Source organism: Anastrepha obliqua, chromosome 5, assembly GCF_027943255.1.
Source record: "Anastrepha obliqua isolate idAnaObli1 chromosome 5, idAnaObli1_1.0, whole genome shotgun sequence".
NCBI lineage: Eukaryota > Metazoa > Arthropoda > Insecta > Diptera > Tephritidae > Anastrepha > Anastrepha obliqua.
Window position 1 is genome coordinate 74,401,734 of NC_072896.1, and position 23,969 is coordinate 74,425,702.

Consider the following 23,969-nt stretch of genomic DNA (forward strand, 5'->3'; position numbering starts at 1 on the left):
ACAGGTAGTCGTATTCGGAATTGGTTAGGTTGCTTGTAAGGTAGCATTGGATCATCCATTCTTTGGAATAAAGAGGTTGCAAAAGAATTCGTCGGTTCTTGCACTCAACTTTCAATTATTCATACCCGTTTAGGTGAAACTAAAATTTATTATGCTTTTATCCGAATTTAAAACACTTTTACGGTATAGAAGAACTACATTTTTATACAAGTACTTTTAATTTCTAATTTACATGAATGAAATAACAAAACCAAAGCATTGGGAGATGGTGAGACTTAATGGTTTGCAACTGCGAAAAATGTTAAAAATGCTGCACAGCGATTCTACCTTACTATATTTTTGTCATCGTTTTAATCATACATCACCTTTCATTGTTACGACCCGTTATAAAACTATAAGGTACTTCGTAGCAAAAAGTAACCCTGTACGTGAAGAAGAAGAAGAATAAACATCAGATGCTATTTCTACATCCCCTTTTATGTTTATTTCTTATAGGCCACATGCGGAATTGTTTATATTGAGTAGAATATAATGGATTCAAATAACGATTCTGCTTTACGCAATTTGTTACAAGTTGCCATACATGATAAAGTAAGTTAAATGTAAACATGTAATCAAGCAATAATAATTTTACATTAGCTTTATATAAAATAGCAGCAAAATCCGCACAGCACTATACAGCCACAGCAACCGGCCGTCACACCGATTATTGAACCAAAGGATGTGCAACATGAAGTAAAACTGCAGTGAGTATATCGCGTTCCAATAACCGTTCATTCATGTTCACGTAACTGTAATTTCTAACATTTCCTAGAAATGTCGTGGCCACAGTTTCGCTCGCTTGTGAATTAAATCTTCAGGATATAAATTTTCGCACTCGTAATTCTGAATATACCCCATCTCGCTTCCATGGCGTTGTAATGCGTATGCGAGAGCCACGCTGTACGGCGCTTATATTCCGCACCGGCAAAATAATTTGCACAGGAGCACGCAACGAAGCAGAAGCAAGTTTGGGCGCTAGAAAATTTGCGCGAATACTACAAAAACTTGGATATCCCGTGAAGTTTGCAGATTTTAAGCTGCAAAATATTGTAGCGACTGTGGATCTGAGGTTTCCTATACGCCTTGAAAATTTGAATCAAATGCATGGCCAATTCAGCTCATATGAACCCGAACTGTTTCCTGGACTAATATACCGCATGGTTAATCCACGTATGGTCCTTTTAATATTCGTAAATGGAAAAATAGTGTTCACCGGAGCCAAAGCGCGAAAGGACATAATGGATTGTTTGGATAAAATATATCCTGTCTTGTTAAGCTTCCGTAAGAATTAAGGCAATTGTATTATAGAAAATTATTTAATTATATTTTAATGAGTATCGTGTGTAATGTTAACCTTATTGTAATATTTATGAAAGTACTTTTATATGATGTTTATGCAAATATTTTAAATGATAAAATTAAAAATGATAAAGACGCTGCACAAAAGAATACATTTTTGCAAGTTGTTTTTTATGAGATAGAAATTAAAGGTGTTCTTATAATAGGAGTATTATTTGGGACAATAAAGTGAGTACAACAAATTACTTTTTTTATATTGTAAAATATGCATATAGACCATTTCAAATAATTCGAATTGGATATTACAATCATGAATGTAGGCATAGGATTTATAGGTATACATACCTAAGTATGTATATACAAATAGGAAATTCCATATAGAACTTGTTTGTTTACTTCGAGACACGGCATCCCTGCTCTTGACCATTCAATAATTTTACAGTGGCTTCACAACGTAATGTTGTCACGTCAGCTGTCAAATCAGACAAAAACAACACAACCACACAAAAGATTGGAAAGAAAACTTATTTGGCAAATTTCATGAAGTTTTTTTCACCTTAAAGACTGTATACAGTGTTTTGCGTCTTATATTTATAAAATAAACAATTATATTGTGATGCTGAGTGTGGAAAATAGCACAAAAAATTAATATTCGTTTTGCGAGCTGTTGAGTCCTGAAAGTTAAGACGTGAAAATGTCTTTCGTGCGCACCTCGACGGGTGGTAATGAGTCGGTGCATAAATTTGTGGAGGCCCTGCGGGCTGACTTTAAAACGCTTTCCACGGAAACGAAAAAAAAGTATCCATTAATAAAAGAGGTGAGAGACATGATAATAAGAAAAAATTAGGTAAACTATGCAGTCAATATGCGGGGTTGGGTAGTGTCGCAAGTTATGCGAGAAGTTGTGTCACAACTAGGTGCGGCGTGCGTAGGGGTGGCAGTAAGCTCTTATGGGTTATGCATATGTATAAAGTATAAGTGAGTCTGGTAATTAATTCTTGTAGCGTTACCAGAATTTTTTGGGGGTTTTATGAGCCACGGACCATTACTTATGATATTAAATAAATTGCATTAGTGTTGGTCATAATAGCAAACTATTTTATATTTATTACCAGTTTCTGAATTTGTAGTATATTAACTCTATGCTAAATGGTTCCGTAATAACTCGCTAACTAAGCTTACGTAGGCAGCAAATAAGTTGTAAAATATAGTTTAATCTATTTTAGTAGACTGTGTATATAATTATCACGTTGAAATTTTATAGTCATGCGAAGAGGCTATTTCAAAATTGAGTGCCGCTAGCAATAACCAACAAACTTCTGTATATTACACTGTGAACCAAATTTTGTATCCACTTGTGCAAGGATGTGAAACCAAAGACCTGAAAATTATTAAGGTGAGTCATAAGCAGTAACAGGTACAAATACGCATACTTTTCATAAGAGGTTATACCACTTTACCGGCAACCACTGCCGATTATCTTATCGTCGCTTTAAACGTGATTACACTTGTCAATGTTTGTGTTATGCATTGCAGTATTGTCTGGGCATGATGCAGCGGCTTATCACCCAGCAGGTTGTTGACCAAAAAGGCGCACGCTACATAACGGATGCATTGTGGATGCTTATGGAAAATAACATCGAAGAGGTAAAGGTTTTGCAAACAGTTACACTTTTGTTGACCACCAACACCGTTGTACACGGCGAAACATTAGCCAAATCTTTGGTATTATGTTTTCGACTACATTACACCAAGAACTCAACGATTGTCAATACAGCGGGTGCCACGATTCGACAACTTGTTTCACTGGTGTTTGAACGTGTCTATTTAGAAAAGGATTCGGTGGCCACATTACAGGGCGCCACTCAAAATGCCAACAAAGAATTGGTGGATGGTGACAACAGTGGAGGGGCTAGTACCGAAATTCAAACCTTTGCTGCGGATGCATTTTTCTTGTTTCAAGTAAGTGTTTTTTTATTGTATTTATTTTTATTTTTTGTTTAAGATATGACGAAACGATGTTGTTTCCTTTTTAGGATCTCGTGCAGCTTGTGAATGCTGATCAACCGTACTGGCTAATTGGAATGACAGAAATGACGCGCACCTTTGGTTTAGAATTACTCGAGGCGGTGTTAACGAATTTCAGCGCTGTGTTTCATGAGGTATGCTTACATTCACTGAAAGAAAAGTAAAATAAAATAAGCGCATACAATTTCCTTACAGAATAATGATTTCCGTTTGTTGCTAAAAGAGCGTGTTTGTGCGTTAGTCATTAAACTCTTCTCACCGAACGTGAAGCATCGTCAAGTGCCGGCTCCTAACAATGGCAATACTGCGGTGCCCAATGACAAACCCTATTTCCCAATCAGCATGCGTTTATTGCGTTTAGTAGCCATACTAATACAGAAGTATCACACAATATTGGTAAGTGAGGTGTTTTTCATGTTAAAATAATCATAATTTAACGCTGCTCACTTTACACAGGTTACCGAATGTGAAATTTTTCTATCATTGATCATAAAATTTCTTGATCCTGATAAGCCGCACTGGCAGCGCGCCTTAGCTTTGGAAGTCATTCACAAACTTGCCACAAAACCTAATTTGATTGCATTCTTCTGCAAGTCCTATGATCTAAAAAATCATGCCACTAATATTGTACATGATATGATCTCAGCATTGGCCACATATGTGCGTTATTCATTAATAAACGCAGTTGCTTGTAAGTGAAATATTTGTCATAGGCGTTTTTATAATTATAATATATTATTTTCTACTTGTGTAGTACAAACCGGACAGCCTCCAGCCACCAATCAAAATAATCCCACAGCTGCACATAATTCAGGCAATCAGTGTGGATTCATGTTCCGTGGCGTTTACTTATCGCTAGTAGCCACCTTTCCGCCGGGTGTGGCGAAAGCTGTCTAGTAAGTAATACGGCAATGCATTTGTCAAACACATTCTCGTCAGTTTAATTTGTTTAATTTTTCAGTTTGGAGATGCTCGACAAGCTGGAGGCACCCAACATTCCAGATAGTTATGGTGTCTCCGTAGCTTATGCGATACTCTTGGACATAACACGCTCTATTGGAGGTGTAATACAACGAACACCGGAAATGGTTAGTTATACATAAACAAAACAGTTGGAAAAATTACTAAATGTTTTTTATTTGCCGCAGCAACAGCCAACTCACAACTCCACGCTCATTACTGAGGAAGAGCACAAACCGCTGTGCTTGCAATTAATCAACTCTAGTTGGGCTGGACTACTTTTAGCATTCGTGCCGTTAATAGATGCTTCAATCGATGAGGCTACAACGGATAATATCTTGAAAGCTATGCAAAATTATGCTGCGCTCTGTGGCATGCTGGACTTACTGGGACCACGTGACGCTTTCATAATGTCCATATGTCGTGCCTCTTTTCCACCGCACTATGCAGCGGCAATATTTGCGAACAATGCACATATGGAAGCAGATTTGCGAGGTATTTAGCGATTTTTAAAGTTTAATGTGACAAGGAGCTAAACATAATTATATTTTTAAACTTTTTTCGTAGGTCATGCGCGCAGCAACAGTCAAGATTTAAACAACCAGTTTATGAATACTTGTAACGAGAGTGAATTTCGTCAGCAAATTGTGGCCGTGGGCACGCCTTTGCCAAGCGCTTCCTTGCCGCACAGTGTAATGCAAGCGCCCGTCATGCTGACTACAAAAAATCTGCAATGTATGCGCGCTATTCTGTTTTTAGCACGCAGCAATGGCAGCATACTGGGCACCTCCTGGCATATTGTGCTGCAGACCCTGCAACATTTAGTATGGATTTTGGGCTTAAAACCCTCCACTGGCGGCAGTTTGCAAGTGAGTGTTTTCCAGGAGTACACAACTATGCGCGGAAAATGATTACATATATACATTTGTAATTTTAGGCTTTTCCAAAACCTGCCGTCGAGGCAAATGTGGGCATACAGACTGCCGTCATGGCCGATTTGCCAGTATTGTCACAAATGTTAAGTCAACTCTTTGAATCTAGCCAGTATTTGGACGATGTAGCACTACATCATCTAATCGATGCATTATGTAAATTATCCCACGAAGCTATGGAGCTCGCTTATGCGAACAGGGTAATGTAATGTGTATATTAGAAATATTAGCACAATTTAATCGCTATTCTTCCGTTGCCACTGCTAGGAACCCTCCTTGTTCGCTGTCGCAAAACTACTTGAAACCGGCCTTGTGAATATGCCACGCATTGAAGTTTTATGGCGTCCACTCACTAATCACTTACTGGAGGTATGCCAGCATCGTCACATACGCATGCGTGAGTGGGGCGTGGAAGCAATTACTTATTTGGTGAAGTCTGCACTGCAGTTTAAACACACTGTACCACTAAAGGAAAATATGGAGCTGCAAACAATGCTGCTGAGCCCACTGTCGGAGCTCTCCACTGTAATGCACGCAGATGTGCGCCAACGGCAACTTGACTGTGTGCTACAGATTCTTAATGGTGCAGGAGAAATATTGTCATTCGGTTGGCCGGCAATAATTGAGATCATTGGCGCAGTAAATGATCATCATGGGTAAGTTTACAGCTCCCAGTAGTGTTAATTTTTAAAGTAATGCATATTAATATTTCATAATTCCAGCGAGCCTTTGATACGCACCGCATTCCAGTGTCTTCAGTTGGTGATTACAGATTTTCTGACTGTAATGCCTTGGCGTTGCCTGCCGCTATGCATAAACACCGCCGCCAAATTTGGATCGCAAACGCAAGAGTTGAATATATCGCTAACTGCTATTGGTTTAATGGTTTGTTCATAAGTTAATTTATTTTATTTTACGAGTCAATAACTATCAACTCCCTTCACAGTGGAACATTTCTGATTTCTTTAATCAAAATCAAGAGAAATTGATGTCGGCGCAAGTGGACGATGGCGCTATATTACCTGATTTTCCAGGCACTGTGAAAATGCCACAATTCGACAAACTCTGGATGTGTTTGTACGCCAAATTGGGGGAACTGTGTGTCGATTTGCGGCCCGCAGTACGCAAATCAGCCGGCCAAACACTCTTCTCAACCATTTCTGCACATGGTAGTTTGCTGAATCCACCCACATGGCAGGCTCTGGTTTGGCAAGTCCTATTTTCGCTGCTGGACAATGTGCGGGCGCTCTCCAGTTCGGCTAGCAATGAGAAAGTGGACGCCAGCGGTAATATCCTCATTCACCATTCACGCAATACTGCACAAAAACAATGGGCAGAGACACAGGTTTTAACGCTCTCTGGCGTGTGTAGGGTATGCTGAATAGAAAAAAATTTTATTCCCGGAGGTTTTACAAATTTGTTTTTGTGTTAGGTATTCAATACCAAGCGTGAATTGTTGCAAATGTTGGGTGATTTTGATCGCGCTTGGTCGCTGGTCTTGGAGTTCATTCAAAATGCTGCCTTGAGTAAAAATGGCGAAGTATCCTTGGCGGCGCTTAAATCATTGCAAGAAATTATGTACCATAACACAGAGAAATCGGTTCCACTTACAGATGAGGACACAACACGCGTTAAAGATGATGAGATTTGGACGGTAAGTGGGGCATAATGTCAAATACACCTTTAGTTTAAGATACTACAAAATTTTCCATACATAGATTGCATGGAATATTTGGCTTAATATTGGTATTGAGAGCACAAAGATCACAACGAAGAACAACGACACCCAAGAGGAATTTTATATACCCAGTCAAGCATTTTTAACAGCGTTAATACAAATTTTCCCAGCGATTTTCCAACACATACAACAAAGGTGCGCGCAACATTAAAATCGATGTCCTTTAAGGGTCTTTAAATATGTCTGATATAAAATATATAAATGTAATCCCACAGATTCACTTTGGATGACTTTGAAAAATTCTGTATTGTGCTGACAAACGCAGTTTGTATACCCGTGCAAACTGATGCCGTTCCCTATATAATGTCGTCTGTGTCGGACTCACTGCTAACGCCATTACATGATGGTATACTAGATTGCATGGATCTCATCCAAAAGGTATATTTGTTTTAAGTTTCACACCCAGCATAAATGAATTATTATTCGTTTGTAGGAGGCCACCAAGGACGGTTCCAATTTGAAACACATGATTCCTGTTATATTCCGTCAATTACTTGTGTTCAGTAAGTTTGCTTGCGCCCCACCTGCCTACGCCGGAGTCGAACACAAGTACGTCAAAACATCGAATCATTACACAAACAACGCTTCGGTGGAAATGGTTAGCATGAATTTCATACCCTTTGGTGAGAAGTCGATAAGCATATGCGTGAAATTGTATCAGAGTACCGCCACAGAGGAGTGTGTAATGCAGGAAAACATATTACATGAAATCATCAAGGTGAGATTCGATAGAATGTGCATTAAGTGACAAATAAATAAATATTTTCCCATTTTCACAAAGGCGCTCCGCACGCCACTCTCCATGAAGTACAAATGTCTGTCGTCCAGCACATGGAAATTGGCCATTTCGAGTTTGATTACTATACTACACACTGGTTTGAAGGTGGCACGTGCTAAAGCCAACTTTTTTACGGGCATGTGGGATGATTTGGCTGACACACTGGATAAATTTCTCTTTCCCGCAAGGTGAGTAAACGCAGCAGTAAACGAATGCCCGTTCGCCTTCCGTTAATAATTGAAGAAATATTAATTTATCATTCTTAGCGTTTGTACTATAGAAGATCGTGGCCTTGAAGAAATTGTGCTGGACGAAACAATTGATTGCCAGGTCATCGAACTGTTGCGTGACGAAGTATTGCCGCACGCACACGAAATGCCACATCAATTTATAATGCAAATTGTTGTGCTACTCAACAAAGGCTCCATACATTCCGCATCCGACTCGAATATTTGCTATGAATCTGACTGGAAATTACGTGAAATATTCGCAAAGACATGCTTCGAGACGCTGCTACAGTTCTCACTATTAGACGATACTTGCAATAATAATCGGAATAGTTTAACGGCAACGTCTGCAGCGGTAGCAGGCGTTAACGCGTCGTTGAATTCCAATGTTTTCACAAATATGTCTGGTGGAGGTGGCAAGGATTTTGCTGGCCGCTTGGCGGTGACGGCTTTGCTACATCGATTCCAAGAAGTCTTGAAGAGATTCAATGACGACGAACGGCAGAGTGGGAAATGCCCATTACCTAGGTAAGTAAGACCCTTCGCGCATGGCTCGTATCGTATGCTACAAAATGTGCGCGAGAGTTACGCTTTGTTGTCGCACATTTGTGTTCAACGAACCGCACACTGGTCGTTAGCTACTCGTACTCGTCACGGCAAGCATGCAGCATAACGGCATCATCGAATATCATTGCACGCTTGTAGTTTGTTTGTGATTTTCATGTATGTATTTGACATTCAAAGGGAATGTTTTTTCGGAATGAAGAAATAATTTTATTTAAAGGGTATAAAAGGCTTTTGTCTGCAATCAAAAATTTATTCTATGAAAAATTTTGATCTTCATGGTAATAACTATTTACAGATAGCAATGTTTTTTAAAAAAGTTTCCGTCCAAGTTTCTATAGAGGATCTAAAGGGGTGAGGGATGACTATTGTTGCCGTTTATATACTGATTTTCCTACGGCGAAGGGTTAAAACTTATACACGCTTCTCTCCGTCCACGACAGCAAAATGTCAAAAAGAATGCTACTTGCCTCAGCGTAATCATAATCTTTTTCTGCAGACTGATGCATTCGCCACTGTTAGTATTTTTTTTCTGAAGGCTGGCTTCACAATTTCTACAAGCTCCTTAAAAGCATTTTAGACATCCTGTAAAATGTCTGAAATTTGTAATCATCCTCTTGTAACTTCCTCGTGGCAATGAATAATCTGTTGTTTTCGAATGTACGGATGCATGCAGTGTCTCCCTTGTCTTTTATTTTTCCTCCAATGGAGACGATAATATGTATAATAAAATAAATTCTTCTTCATAGCTCGACATATTCACAACTCGTACTTTGACGATAAATAGTCGCGTTGTTTACGGACATGTACGCGTATATTGTTGTTGTTGTAGCAACATAAAGCTAAATACACACCAGGCAACCGTTGCAGCAACTCGGCCATGTTGAAGCAACCGTTGCCTCGTGTGTAGCTGTGTTGCCAAATGATTTTCGTGTTGCTGCAACTGTTGCCTGAAATATCAAATAAATTTGATTTTTGGGATAGGTTGCTGCAACCGTTGCTTCGTGTGTATCATTGTTTACTGCTTTTACTCGTTCAGTTCGTTGAACACAAGCAAAGAAGAAGGTTCGTGCGGAGTAAAATAAAGTGAAAAAGGGAAAAATGGCAATTGAAAATAATGAAAATTATGTTAATTTTATTAACGAATATAAAAATTTGAGAGAGCTGTGGGATATAAGTAGTGAAAAATAAAAAAATAAAAATTTTAGAAAAAAAGCATACGAACAATTAAAAAATGAATACAATAAAATTGATAAAAATTTCAAGTCCGCAAAAGCGTTTCCTGTTGCAAGATACCGCAAAAATATTGCCAGTCTAATTTCTGCTGATATTGCCTCTCCCATTATAGTATCTTGTTTCGTTATTTTGGCCTTTACGAAGCCCAACAATTTTCTAAACAGGACTTCGTCCATCCTCATGTAATTTTTATAGTCCGCTGGCTCATTTTCCTTCAGTTCTTTCAGCAGCCTCTCGTTCGAAAATTCGATTTTTTTAAAAGCCAATTTTTGGACCAGATTTTTTTTCTCTTCTTTTGTTGCATCTCTTCCTCCTCATTTTCGTACAAAAGTTCGTCAATTATAATAAGAGAAGTAATTTTAAGCATTTCGTCGATCATTTAAAAAATTTAATTTTACGTATCTTCCGCTTGTGCCTTTCCTGCACCACAGTTATACACAATACTGAGATTGAAGCAACGGTCGCAACGTGTTTCTTAAACAAAGGCCTGGTGTGTATTTAGCTTAAACATTCCCCATACATATACACGGAATGCCGCTGGTGGCCGGATATAAATCTGGGTCGTTCCGGCAACGTAGAACCGACTGTCATGGGAACGGAAGATGACAATACGAGTTGTGTGCGAAGGGCTTAAATGTTGGTATATATATATCATTTTAAGAGGCTTAGTTTGTGTATGTATCTATCGCACTGTCACTCGAGGCAACAGTGCCCTCTAAAGTATGCAACACCATAATTTCGGCTCCAACTTGCTAAACCCATATTTTCATCACATCTAATGGTATATTTTTCGCGCATTGGCGCTAGAAACTTTTACGAAATTATGAGTTTTTTGTGTAAGTGCACACAAAATCAATTTGTTGTTCCTTTTTTATTTTCATTTAATCCTCTAATGCACAGCCCCAGATTATTTTTTGGCATGTGAAACTCGAATAACGAGTCGAATTTGCGATATCCATTATAGTGTATACGTCAGTGCAACTATTTATTTTTAAGAAATTAATATTTTTTTTACTTTTACTGACGCTATACAAGAATTATGAGCTCTATACGACTATTAGAAATATTTTGTTTTTTTACTGCCGGAAAAAAAATTATTCACTTAGTACATACGAGTACAAAAAAGGTAAGAAGCCAACACTCTACCTACAACGACTTCGCAATTGTTTATCGTAATTGGTACATTTTGGTATAGTTTTGCTGGTAAAATGTATTGGAGGGCTCCCGATACCAAATGGTAAACCATATAATTTTGCAAATATTTAATAAAAAAATATTATATATAGGTATATATTAAAAAAAAAATACAATGCTAAATTTTTATTAAAACGGTTTTTTTAAACAAGTTTTTGGTATAAAATAAATCACATAAGTTGAATTTATTTTTCCGCAGTTGACATATTTCAATAAAAAGTAAACAAAAATTAAAAATTAGTTCCACATAAAAATAGGAGTAATTTATATAATAAAAGATTATTTCAAACTGTTAGCATAGAATACCTTCAAAGCTTTAGGTTAGGTTAGGTTAACCGGGCTGGCATTAAGCCACGCATAGACCTTTTGGTCCCTAGGGATACCAGATGGAGACTGACCTTTATTAAGATTTAAAGTAGACATCACATTGGATGTCAAACCTAAGCAGCGCAGGAGTATCTATTTTTGAGATATCCTCCAGACCCTCAAACTGTGGGGCTCCCAGGCATTTTGAGCTCGTTTTTAATAATGCCGAACAAAAGCTTTACAATACGAAAAAAAAACAATAATACTTCGTTGAATAGCCTCGGTTTCTCAGCACTGGATTACATTTTTGTGGCAAAGTTTTAATGGGACTCCTTCTCATGCCTCTTTTACGACTTTCCATAAATCTTTAGAATTGGTTGGTTGCCGTTCAGCAACATTCTTTTTCATATCAGCCCACAAGTTGTCTATGAGGTTGCGGTCGTGAGACTAAGCAGGCCAACGCATAACTTCAACCCTGTTGACTCTAAACCATTCTTATGCAGCCTTGCTGTTTTGTTTGAGATAATTATCCTGCTGATATACCCACTTCAGTGGCATATGGCAACACTCCTCGTCTTATATTTTCACATAGGTATGCCGTTTGATTTATAATGCTTTCAATGAAATAAATTGGGCCTACTCTGCTATATGAAAAGCTACCCCATACCATGACTTTAGCCGTGTTGGGTGAGCGCCGTATATATAATATTTTCTGAAGCCTGTACTACCAAACAATTCGATTTTGTTTTCATCTGACCACAATATATTTCGCCATTTACTCACGGGCCAGGACACATGCTCTTCTGCAAACCCTATAAGGGCCTTCACGTGCAGCTTTGTCAGTAGCGGTACTTTTCGTGCTTGGGAATAATTTGTGCTGCACCAAAATTCTACGCATAGTTTTGGCACAAACTGGCAAGGTAAGGTCATTGCGGATGATCCTCGGGGATGCAAATGGATTACTTTTCCAGCAATGTATTATATTACGATCGTCTTTAGTGGATATTTTGTGTTTTCGTCCACGAGTTTCATGCATCTTTTTTATTATTTAACGCATTTCCTACCATCTGAGCAGAACATCCTATGTAATCTTGATTTTCTTGTATGTCTTCGCTGTCTTTAGATTTTTGATTGTTGCTCGCTTTTCTTCTTTATCGCACTTTCCTCTACCCACTAGGATGAAAAACTCAAATTGCTGGAAATTTACTTACTTTTGTGTATACAGTTTTAAGGGGTTATATACCTTGTGAGCCCGAAAAAATGGACGATTGTCATAATTTTTTTTAAATATATTTTAGGACTTCTACTCTCGAAGTATACATTTTGGTGTTTTTAGTTTAAAAAATGTTATTATTTATTGTTGATATCGCCCCTCCCCCGAAACGCCGTTTTTTAGAAGAGGCTTGCGGTGGTCACGGTAGCGCATGCGCAGCTCAACTGAAATCAAAAAAATTAAATGATTATTGTAGAAAAAAGTTTTTAGTGAAACTGAACGGTTTATTTACCCACATTTTTAAGGGGTTGAAAAATTAAAAAAAAAATTAATTCCAGCGAATTATGCAAATATTTATAAAAAGTGAACCGTTCAGATTCACGAGGTTGTAACTTCGTATAATTAAAAAAAAGTTTATGCAACTCGATCAAATCGTTTCTGATAAATAATGATCACCGCGACGGTAATTTTCAAAAAACACGACTTCGAGATAATCGCGTCTAAAGTTTTGCGTGCACTTCATTTATGGATAATTTGCGCGCTTCCACGGTCTGTAACTTTCGTTCTAGTACTACGATATTTATGATTTTTTGAATTTATATTTTTAAGATGATGTACTTTTAGAATATGCCATAAAAAATTTCGATTTTTTAGTCCAACACAAGTGCTAACGTATTTTATCCAAATAACATTTAATTTAAGGGGCAATCCTATTGTTTGGGCAATAGCATCTCAGAAAAAAATATTTCTGTTTCTGTTCTAAAATAACTACTGCAGCAATAAATTTATGCTTCATATTTTTTATAATATTAGGCACCCGTCAGGTGTAATGCTATTGTGCGGCGTCACTTATGTACATTTTTCGTGCCGGCACTCCTACTATTTTATGGCCAACTGTTGTTGTTGGCGTTTACACCGTTTAATGGGTGTTTGGTCGAGCTCCTCCTCGTATTTGTGTTGTCCATCTTGCTATTTTTTGTACAATTGGAAGGACCTACAGTTTTATGTCGCCTACAAACGACTGATGGTTTCTTAACCCTTTGAAAAAAATTGTGGAAATAGCTTTTATAGTATTTAACGAAAAATAATGAAAAATCTTTGTTTTTTTACGGAACCGTTTATAAAAACTAGTTGGAAAGTATAGTAGACAGTTGAAAAGCAGAAAAATTACTATGCGTTGAGAAAGACGAGTATATCAACTTAAGGAAAATATTTTTTCGGTCAAAAAATTCTTACGCTTTACTCTGTTATCGTTTTTTGAAAATTGACGACTCGCTCTATAATTCTGCTTTTCCAACCACTTCCACATAAGTGAGGTTATTTCGAAATGTTATAAAATCATAGAAAATTTGTTTGCGATTAAAATAGTTTGAATTATTTTATAATACTTAATGTGGAAAAAAATAAATCAAAATGGCAATACACATATGCGATAAAGGGTTAATAGGAGCTTTTTTATGGCAGAAATATTCTCAGAGGTATTGCCTGCCGAGAGGTGACATGTGTTTGGCTGTACACTAGCTCTGGACACTACCGAATAGTAGTAGAGCGACGGTCCCCGATAAGTTAGGTACATTTAAAATAATTCGCCTTAGGGGGGTATTCTAGTGTATAGGCCTGAATTTTGCCCGGTTTTTGAAGCGCTGTACAAAGGAAACAAATAAAGCATCAATTTCTTTTGTTTTTTGATAATTAAATATAATATTAGATTAAAAACTAACCCAAAAAAAATTAAAATTGACAAAATTATGCGCAGTCAAAATAGGGGTCCAAAAAAAAAAAAAGAGTGTGTCCTGGCGTACATGATTCCAACCCTCCTGGTGATCTGAAAAATAAAAACGAAACGAATTCCTAATTATTATAAACGCCGCTATTGAATGAGCCTTGGCCAAGTTAAAAAAAATCACAATATGGTGGTTTGAAAAAATTTTTTTTTTGCAAATTTTTTCAACAATTCCGATTTTTTCAAATAACTAAATGAAAAATTATAGTTTCGACCTAGAATCATCCGATGAAGTACTGTATAAGGAATATCCTCCCCAAAATCTGAAGTAAATTGGTCCATTAGAACTCGAGATATCCTTACCGCCAGCTCGAGAAAAGTAGTTTTGAGAAAAACGCGTTCAAAGTTTTCAGGCAATTCGGATCGGAACCGCTGTTATGTCACCGAAAAAGCTATAACTCATGAAATAATAGGAATTTTAAAAAACCCCTTTTAATAACATATTCTTAAATGTCTAAACGTTGAAAATATGAAAAAAATTAGATTTTTTTTCAAATTCTGAACTAGAAAACAAACAAAGTGAATAACTTGAGGCATCCTTATGTGGTAGAGGGTTAAAGACATATACAATTTGCATAGATATTGAAGGTGAAGAAAATTGCTTTTTCAAAGTTGTGCTGCGTACACTTCAATTTGGCAATTATGAGTGTCGCTGAAATAAATGCATAAATAGTAGATTTAATATTGTTACTTTATGATACACCATTTATTCGTTTTTGTAATAAAATTTCGTCTAAAGCATAGTACTAACTTCACAACCGTGAAATTTCGCCAGCAACATGCGTTTGACTTGCCGTGAAATGTTGCTAGCAAAATTGATTGTCAAATGAGAAAAAACATCAAATTTATGAGCATCGCCCCAGAAGTAATTGGGAAATTATGCGAAGAAAAGTACATATTTTCAAACAAAATAATACGCATACATATATATTGGCACAAAAGTATAAAGAAGAATTACTTACACTCTTTGCGAAAACGTAGTATTCGAGCTCAGGCACTTCACGCGCAAACAAATGGCCAGTTTTAGCTTAATTTGAAATGACTGGCATCATGTTGCTGGCATGTTGCGGTGTATTCACGGCGTGAGCTGAGCACGGCAACATATGTACGTAATTTCACGCATTATTCACGGCAATGCTATTTATATAGATTTTGGCCGCTATTTCATATGAAACGCGATCTTAGTATTATGTTTACGCAATCTTCAGATATCTGCATTTACTTACAGTGGTCACACAATTTGTTGGTACACTCACAGTATGTAAACAGATACACCTGATACTTAGCACGATTTATACAAAAGAACAAAATTTTAATATATTCGTACAAAATAACATTTTTATTCAATATATAAGGAACAAAAACTTTCAAATTCATTTCTGGAATTAAAGTAGTGAAGGTTAAACGAAATATGGCACAATTTTATGCAAAAATATATAAATATTCGTACATAGCCATATAAAGAAAATTTTATTAAAACAATAATAGGAAAATATTCGAGTACACGTAACCCTCCTACAACGGGATTAATTGGTTCCTGAAAAACTCCGCGTTGTAGGAAACTTTTTTTCCTCCATTTTTCCTTTTCTTAAACAATATCACGCAAGTAACATTTTAAAGTTTTCTCAGCCGAATTAATTATATTATACCTTTCATCGAACAAAAAAAATTTATTTTTTCAAAGATATTTTTCTATTTGTCTATTTCAATATAATAACATAAATTAATTCATTTAATTAACCAGCAAAAAGCAATTCATTTATTTAAATAACATAAAACTAAGGAAAATAAAATCTGGGAAAAATAGACACGGATTTTCAAATCTACATATTTCAGAGGATTTTAAATCTCAACCTTCTACAAATCCGCTTCCTCGTCCTCGCTTATTATAATTTGCTTCAAACGTTTTGCTCTTGGTCGTCCTATTTCAAAATCCGAGCTTGACCCACTATCACATTGATCCGGTTCAGCTATTATTGCTGGTCTTAAAAAATCTTTTATTGATGTCTGCTTTGTCCTACTTCGTAAATCTTTATAGATTTCCTGGTAGGCAAATAAATCATGTTCAAGATTTCTTTTGAACATTTCTGCTCTACTATTTAGAGGATCGTTTTCCAAAACATACTCTTCCAACTCCTTCGCCAGATTTAAAAGTTTCTCCACACTTTTTAGCGAAAAGTTTTTGATTTCGGTGTAAGAGAGGTCGTCAGAGCTTTCTTCAATCGATAATGCTTCACTTGTCATTGCTGCTAAATCTACTTCATTTAATTCGTCGTCCACAACTAATTCTCGAATATCAGCCACATTTATTTCGTCAAATCCATCGCCTTTTATTACGTTTGCCAGTCTCACTACGTTTTCATATTCATCCTCAACGAGATTAACAACAGTTTCCTGTACTACAACCTCTGGCAAAAGTGCTTTCCAGCAAGCTCTCAGTGTTGATTGACGAATGTCTTTGAGTGATTTGCCGACGATTTCACAGCAATCTAAAATTGAGAACTGTTTCCAGACTTCTTTGACCGTTATATTCAATGATTCTATCTTCTCTCATATTAATTCAAATGATTTGCGTAGGTAGTATGCTTTAAAGGTTGATATTATTCCTTGATCTAAAGGTTGTAATATTGATGTAGCATTGGGCGGTAAAAACTCAACTTGAATATTTGGATGACTTAAATCAGTTGCATGAGCTGGTGCATTATCTAAAAGTACAATAGCAAAACTTTAAATGCCAAGTTCTTTTTTTTTTAGATAGTTGTCTACGTCGGGAACAAAGCAATGATAGAACCAATCATTAAATAGTTTGGCAGTCATCCATGCTTTTTTGTTTGCTCTCCAATACACTGGAATATTGTTTTTATTGTTTCCTTTCATGCAACGTGGATTTAATGACTTGTTAATAAACATTGGTTTTGTTATAAAATCTCCAGATGCATTACTGCAAAGTAACAATGTTATTCGGTCCTTAGAAACCTTAAAGCCAGGAGCTCCTCTTTCGTTCCTCGAAATAAAATTTTCCACCACAAACCTGTCTCATCAGCGTTAAATATTTGATCTGGCAAATAACCATGTTCTTCAATAATTTTTATGAACTGTTCAGGATATTTATTCGCCGCATCAGCATCTGCGGATGCTGTTTCACCCTGAATTTTTAAATTGTGTAGAGCATGCCGTTTTTTGAACTTTTCAAACCAACCTTTGCTAGCCACGAATTGGTGGTTATCTTCGTCGGTTGTTGATTGTCCTGTTTCCCTTAAATAATTGAATATTTTTAATGCTTTCTGTTTAATTATATTCCCATCCAAAGGAAACCGCTTTTGCGTCATATCTTCTATCCATACCGTTAGCGATTGTTCCATTTTTTCTATTATCTTCGTCCTTGGCCGAGAAGTGATTTTTGCGAGGACCGATGATCCGGATGATACCGAATTTCTAATTTTATCTTCATTTTTTTTATGGTTCTTATCGTGGACTCGTTTAATTTAAAATGTCTAGCAACATCAGCTATTCTCTCTTGATTTTGAATCCGACTCAAAATTTGAATTTTGGTTTCAATCGTGATAAACTTTCGTTTTAATGATGCGTTTTCCTTTGCTTTTGGCATTTTTATGGCCTAAAATACAAATTAATTAATTTAAGTTATAAAAAAAGTTTAACAGAAACTCACCGATTATAAAATCGATTTATCTTGATTTTTACAAAATTATTATTATACGAAAAATGGTTTCACAAACGTTTTAAAATTTGTTTCAACTCCTCTTCACGACTTACTGTGAATGACTAAACCAAATCAAATTTCCAAAAACATTCTCAAGAGCACTGTTGCCAATTTAGCTCTTTCAGAGCTAGAACTAGCTCTTTTTTTGAGGTGTTTTAGCTCTCGTTACTCAGAGGGAGTTGGCAACAGTGCTCAAGAGTTAATTTTCGGGGAAACCCCTTGTTTTATCTAAAAACGTGTGTGTAAATGTTTGAAAAAATTGCGGTTTGCAAAATTCCATAGTGCATACAAACATTCAAACACTTTTAGTATGTATGTACATATGTATAATACAAACATATTATTATTTCTTTATGAGACTACGAATAATAGATATACACATATACACAAGTAATTTTTGATAATTGTGTGTTTATAGAATACAGTTTATAGAATATGTATTTAAAAAATGCTTAAAAATCGCGTTGTAGGAGTCGCGTTATAAGAAACATTCCGCAATTCGCAAACCGCGTTGTAGCGAAATCGCGCTATAGAAGTACCGCGTTATAGGAGGGTTACCTGTACTTTGTTGGGCCGCCTTTAGCTTTAAGGGGGGATTCCCATTTCAAACGCCAAAAAATACGGTTTTTTTACGAATTTTTATTGGGAAAACTATCGGTTGAATCTTTTGGAAAATTTACAGCCATATTTATTATGCATTATATAAAATCAACTTCAATTTTTGATCGATTTTCTGGAAAATTGTGGCTTTGACAACGCGCGAGGTGAAATTTCTATGAAAATTCCTGGTCGCTGGCCGCCACGATAACTCAGCTCCAGGTTGTCTGAAAGGAAAAATTCAAATGGCATTTTACTTCTAATGAATATTGTTTCAGTATGAGCTATTGAAAAAATTTTTTTTTCGAAAATTATAATAATATAACTGCGATGGTTGAAAGACAAAGTTTCTTTTTTTCGCACATTTTTTCCTCGAATTTATATTTATAAAAAAAAAAGTCTTGCATGTATCTTATTTTCCGTAGTTTATGATAGAGACAGATATTATTTCGAGATTCGTGCCAAATTTGACAGCAATCGACCGAATAGTTCTCGAGATATCATGGCGGCCGTATAGAAAAATGCTGTTTTGAGAAAAACGCATTCAAATATTTATGTGAAAAAAGATATATATTTAAGACTCACAGCATTTTCGTGTTAATCAGCTATTCCAGGACCATATAGTACTCCCTCTTCCTTTTCAAAAAATTGATTTTGTACCATTTGCTGACCCCTACGTAAAATTCGAGCTTCTTTCGTTGAATTAAGGCTCGGCTATTGCTCGCGCGCTTTTTCAGTATTATGGAGCGCGCCGAGTTCATTGATCACGCATAACTTCGTCAATTTAATGGATTTTGTCATGAACATGCACAGAGTTCTTTGAAAGTATAATAAACAAGAATCGGTCAAAAAACAAAAATCGATTTTTTTAAGCCGGGGAATGGGAATCCCCCCTTAATTACTGCTTCCAAATGTCGATGCATACTTTTTACCAATACCTTGGTTTTGTTAGCTGCAATTTTCTCCCACTCAACACTTAAAGCTGTCTTTAATGTTGTCTTTGATGTTATTTTGTGCTTTTTGATTCTTCTTTCTAAGGGCTCCCAGTCACGCTCAATTGGGTTCAGACCCGGTGATTGAGGTGGACTTTTAAGCTGCTTACAGTGGTAAATAAGCCATTCTTGCACGAGATAAGATGAGTGTTTTGGGTCATTGTCTTGGTGAAGCAATAACCTTTTAGCATCCAGTCCAAGTTTAACGGCACTATCATGCAAATCATTCTTCAAAATGTTTAAATACAGATGTTTGTCCATTTTATCATCAATAAAAGACCATGTTTTGCTCCAGATGCAGCTATGCACCCCCATACCATTGCATTTCCTCCTCCATGCTTAACGGTAGGAATACGATTTTTTTCTTTCAGTTCTGTATTTTCTTTTCGCGAAACTGTTGGAGGGCCATCTGATTCGAAAACATTAAATTTCGACTCATCACTGAACATGACGTTTTCCCAAAAAGAATCTGGCCCATTTATAAAGGGTGATTAAGTTGTAAGGGCCGGTGTTGATTTTGAATAAAATACAATTTTTTTAGAAAATTATTGTCATTTCTCTTTATTATGATAATATTGGTATGGCTGAATTATGTATGGAACAAAATATCGGCCAAATGGCCGCCGCGGCCTCGGCGGCACACCTCCATCCGATGGTCCAAATTTTCGATGACGCTGAGGCATAATTGAGGTTCTATGCCGTTAATGTGACGAATTATCTCAACCTTTAGCTCTTGAATTGTTGCTGGCTTATCGACGTACACCTTTTCTTTCAAATAACCCCAAAGAAAGAAGTCCAACAGTGTCGTTGACGTTTAGGTGTGGTTCACATTCAACATGGGCCCTTGAAATTTAGCCACGCTTTTGTAATATTTGGCGAACTCTAATCTCTTCTTTCTGCATTTAAAATACATAAGTATGCGTTTTACGTCATAAATGTCACACTTTAATTATGTTTATACATTTTTTTAATAAAAATTTCAAAAATCAAATTTATAGAGAAAACACTTTCGAATATTAAAAAAACGCATCAAAAAATATTAAAAAAATGTATGAGTTGTCATGAAGACCGTGCTGGATAAATTAGTTTCGAGAAAAACGAGTTTAAAGTTTGAGGTACAGGAGCGTGCGGCCCGCTCTCTACCTAGTTAATGGGCTGTAGAAGCTATAATATTGGGAATTTCTGCATGAAAATTTCACAGTACATTTTTAAGATACTATACTTTCGAAATATCGAAAAAAATCGATTTTTTTGAATATTATGGATGTATGTAACCCCTTAATAACAACTTTACGTATTTCTAATGGCGCTAATACGCGCTTCGTCCCATTTTGTCACTTTCAGTTGTGATATTACGGGCAACTGAAACTGAATCGGCGATAAAAACTTAGAAAAATCAATCTTATTTCGTTTTCAGCAAAAAAACGATTTTTACTGTTACTTTGGAGCAACAATATCATCAGCTGAAAGTGTACGAAGAAATGTTTTGCAGAATTTTGCAATGTCTGCCTGCTTTCTGCTTTCCTGTGTTGAAATAACGGGAGTTTTGCTTGCCACAATTCATTAGGAATGTAACATTCTTAAAGTGGCCCAAAAGAAACATATTGTCACAGCAAATATTTTGCGTAAAGCTAAAATTTTTTACGTACTACGCAAGGTGTACGAATAAATTGTGTGACCACTGTATTTACAATGCATTTTTTTCTTACAGATTCCGCCTCTCGGAAATTTCCTTCGTACTTAAGGCCATTGCTACATTGGTGATATCGATGAAAAAAGCACCACCAACTAAAGGTATTCTATGATTGTCCTTTTTATCGTGAATACACATACTAACAATTGCCACTGTTTTCCTTTGCTTACTTAGTAAACAAACCAGCGTGGGATCAGCTAATTGGTTTATATCCCTATCTCGTCGATTGCACTACGACCACATCACCCGAAGTGTCGCGTTCATTGCGTGAAGCGCTGCTACAATACACAGATCTGCTGCAGCCACCAAAGTGTCTAAATACTGAAACCGCAAATGCAGTGAAACTACAAAACGCAACGCAATCAAATGGCCAAGAGTAAAAATGGAATGGAAATAAATCCGACGATTAGACTCGTCAATTCAATGACGTTTATGGGACTTTTACAATGACACTTGCAAGTGTATAAACATAAAAGTTTAATATTTATTTTGAGCATAACTAAATGAATACACCAACTAAACATACAGTTATACATACATCTATACATATTCGATAAATTTAAAATATTTAAATTACCTACTCTATTACATTCTATTTTGTTGGCATATGCACACGCATCCATATATTCGAGTGTTTTTCTGGCTATATGTGTATGTGTATGCACATATGTGTGCATGTTCGTGCTAACCAATGTAACGCATAATGCGAAATTGCAATATTGTACCTTTAAAATAAAATGGCTAAATGCAAAGCAAATTTAAATTGCCAGCGGTGCATATACTATATACTATTTTCTATCTACATACATATTTATTATTGCATTTTTGGCAAGTTGTGTTTGTTCAGTTACCTTTTTGTTTTCATTGTTTAGTTTTTGTTTGTGAATTTTTACAGCATCTAAATCTTATTTTTTTATACATATTTGTTTATTTTTACTTTGTATTATAGCATTGAAGTATAAAGCAGAAAAATTCGAAATGCAAAAGCGAGCTATTACCTATGAAATATTTACTATACAACTAATTATATTTAGAGATCTTTGTAGTGAACGTTTTTAATAAGATGAAATCGAAAAAAAAACAAAAAAAAAATATTGATAATAGCATATACACAATATCTTGTCCTATTGTACTTTCAGCCATTGATAAAATAATAAAACAAAGTATTAGATATAGAAAAACAAGAGCAAAATATGAGTGTGTCAAGCTGTCACTTTTTTGAAGACGTTTTATAATTTCAATTAAGTTTCATTGGTAAGTACTTATTGTTGCCAACTGCTGCTTACGCAATCCAGTTTAGAACGACTGACGCAAGCACATGCAGCAATGACATCAGAGCGATGTTCAATATTTTGCGAAGACGTCATTAAGATATGGAAAGTATAAACCGTTTAAAACAACACTAATTTCTGCTTCCCCACTGCTGCGGGCATTAAATTTGGATTGTTTACACTCAAGTGCCTAATAGCCATTAAAGATATGTGCTAAATGTATGTATGTATATACAAGGTGGGGCAAAATTAATGACCCTGTCGGAAGATTTTTAATTTTTGACATACGGCGCGTATGCCGATCATATTTGACATTTGTGAACTAGACTGTGAATGGCTCAGATGGTGAGCGCACAGAAAACGAAGTACATATCTCCTGTGATCAAACAAACAGTCGGCGCACTCGCGTATCGGCACCCACGTCTCTGTTGACAGTTATGATTTTGAAATTAAAAGAGACTTCGTTTATTTAGGAACCAGCATTAACACCGATAATAATGTCAGCCTAGAAATCCAACGTAGAATCTCTCTTGCCGACAACTGCTACTTTGGATTAAGTAGGCAACTGCCTGGTAAAGTCCTCTCTCGACAAACAAAACTAACTCTAAATAAGTGACTCATCAAACAATTCCTATCGTATGGCGCAGAAGCGTGGACGATGACAACATCCAATGATGTTACGCTTGGAGTGTTTGATAGAAAGATTCTGCGGAAGATTTTTGAATATTTGCACGTTGGCGAGGCCGTGTCTCGTAAGCGAAGTTATACTCAATACAATAAGTGCAGGTAGTGAGTTACAACTGCCAATGAAAACTTGAAACGCGTTTTGCTCAAAACGACTTTTCTGAACACAGTGACTTCGATTTCTCGAAGACTTATGAAGCGATTTTAATTTTTTTTTTTTTAATGTTTGTACATGTATTGGCTACAGTCGTACATAGTCGTTTTTAAAAATTCCAAAAATTAATATTTTTTCAAGCCTTTTGAAAACAATAAAAGGGTAAAAACACAAACTCATTTTTCAAACCTGCACCATTTTCTCAAAAAAAAAAAAACGCCACGTACGACAATAGTCATTGATGTATAGATTAAGATTTTTTTTGGTTTTTTGCTTTCAGATGATTTTTCACCGCTGTATCGTGGCCACCAGGGTGCATCAGTTTTTTATGACGCCATTGCATTAATATTAATAACAATTGTCATTTTAATAAAAATTTGTCTCAGTATAGTTGAATATAGGTTAAATAAATTATAATTTGTCCGATCCTCAAATATGAGGGGTGCCTTTTATTTGGCAGGATTTGGCAACCCTGGTGTTGCAATCTGGCAACTGACAGCAGTATCGCAAAGTTTGAAATTTTTTGGCTTTTGCGTACTCAGAACGTTTTGAAATAC

At 36.2% G+C, this 23,969-nt stretch overlaps 2 protein-coding genes across 3 annotated transcripts; both read left to right on the forward strand.

Annotated features, from left to right (window-relative positions):
- Positions 1–480: 480 nt before the first annotated feature.
- Positions 481–1,493, forward strand: LOC129246991 (TBP-related factor). 2 transcript variants are annotated; one of them, XM_054885806.1, is made up of 3 exons: positions 481–591; positions 655–746; positions 815–1,493. In XM_054885806.1, exons 1-3 carry the CDS (start codon positions 532–534, stop codon positions 1,332–1,334), a joined length of 672 nt encoding a protein of 223 aa, XP_054741781.1. In that variant the 5' UTR covers positions 481–531; the 3' UTR covers positions 1,335–1,493. The 2 variants fall into 2 exon arrangements, with proteins under 2 accessions (XP_054741781.1, XP_054741782.1); XM_054885807.1 differs by having other exon boundaries at positions 489–591; positions 658–746.
- A 348-nt stretch (positions 1,494–1,841) lies between these two features.
- On the forward strand, positions 1,842–22,497 carry LOC129247166 (protein MON2 homolog). Its single transcript, XM_054886150.1, has 22 exons — positions 1,842–2,158; positions 2,606–2,737; positions 2,878–3,303; positions 3,378–3,503; positions 3,565–3,765; positions 3,826–4,060; positions 4,124–4,265; positions 4,331–4,457; positions 4,518–4,824; positions 4,897–5,198; positions 5,267–5,461; positions 5,529–5,917; positions 5,984–6,146; positions 6,208–6,633; positions 6,694–6,915; positions 6,980–7,134; positions 7,215–7,377; positions 7,433–7,717; positions 7,781–7,965; positions 8,044–8,532; positions 21,322–21,404; positions 21,478–22,497. The coding sequence occupies exons 1-22, from the start codon at positions 2,036–2,038 to the stop codon at positions 21,681–21,683; spliced, it is 5,082 nt and encodes a 1,693-aa protein (XP_054742125.1). The 5' UTR covers positions 1,842–2,035; the 3' UTR covers positions 21,684–22,497.
- Positions 22,498–23,969: the final 1,472 nt, after the last annotated feature.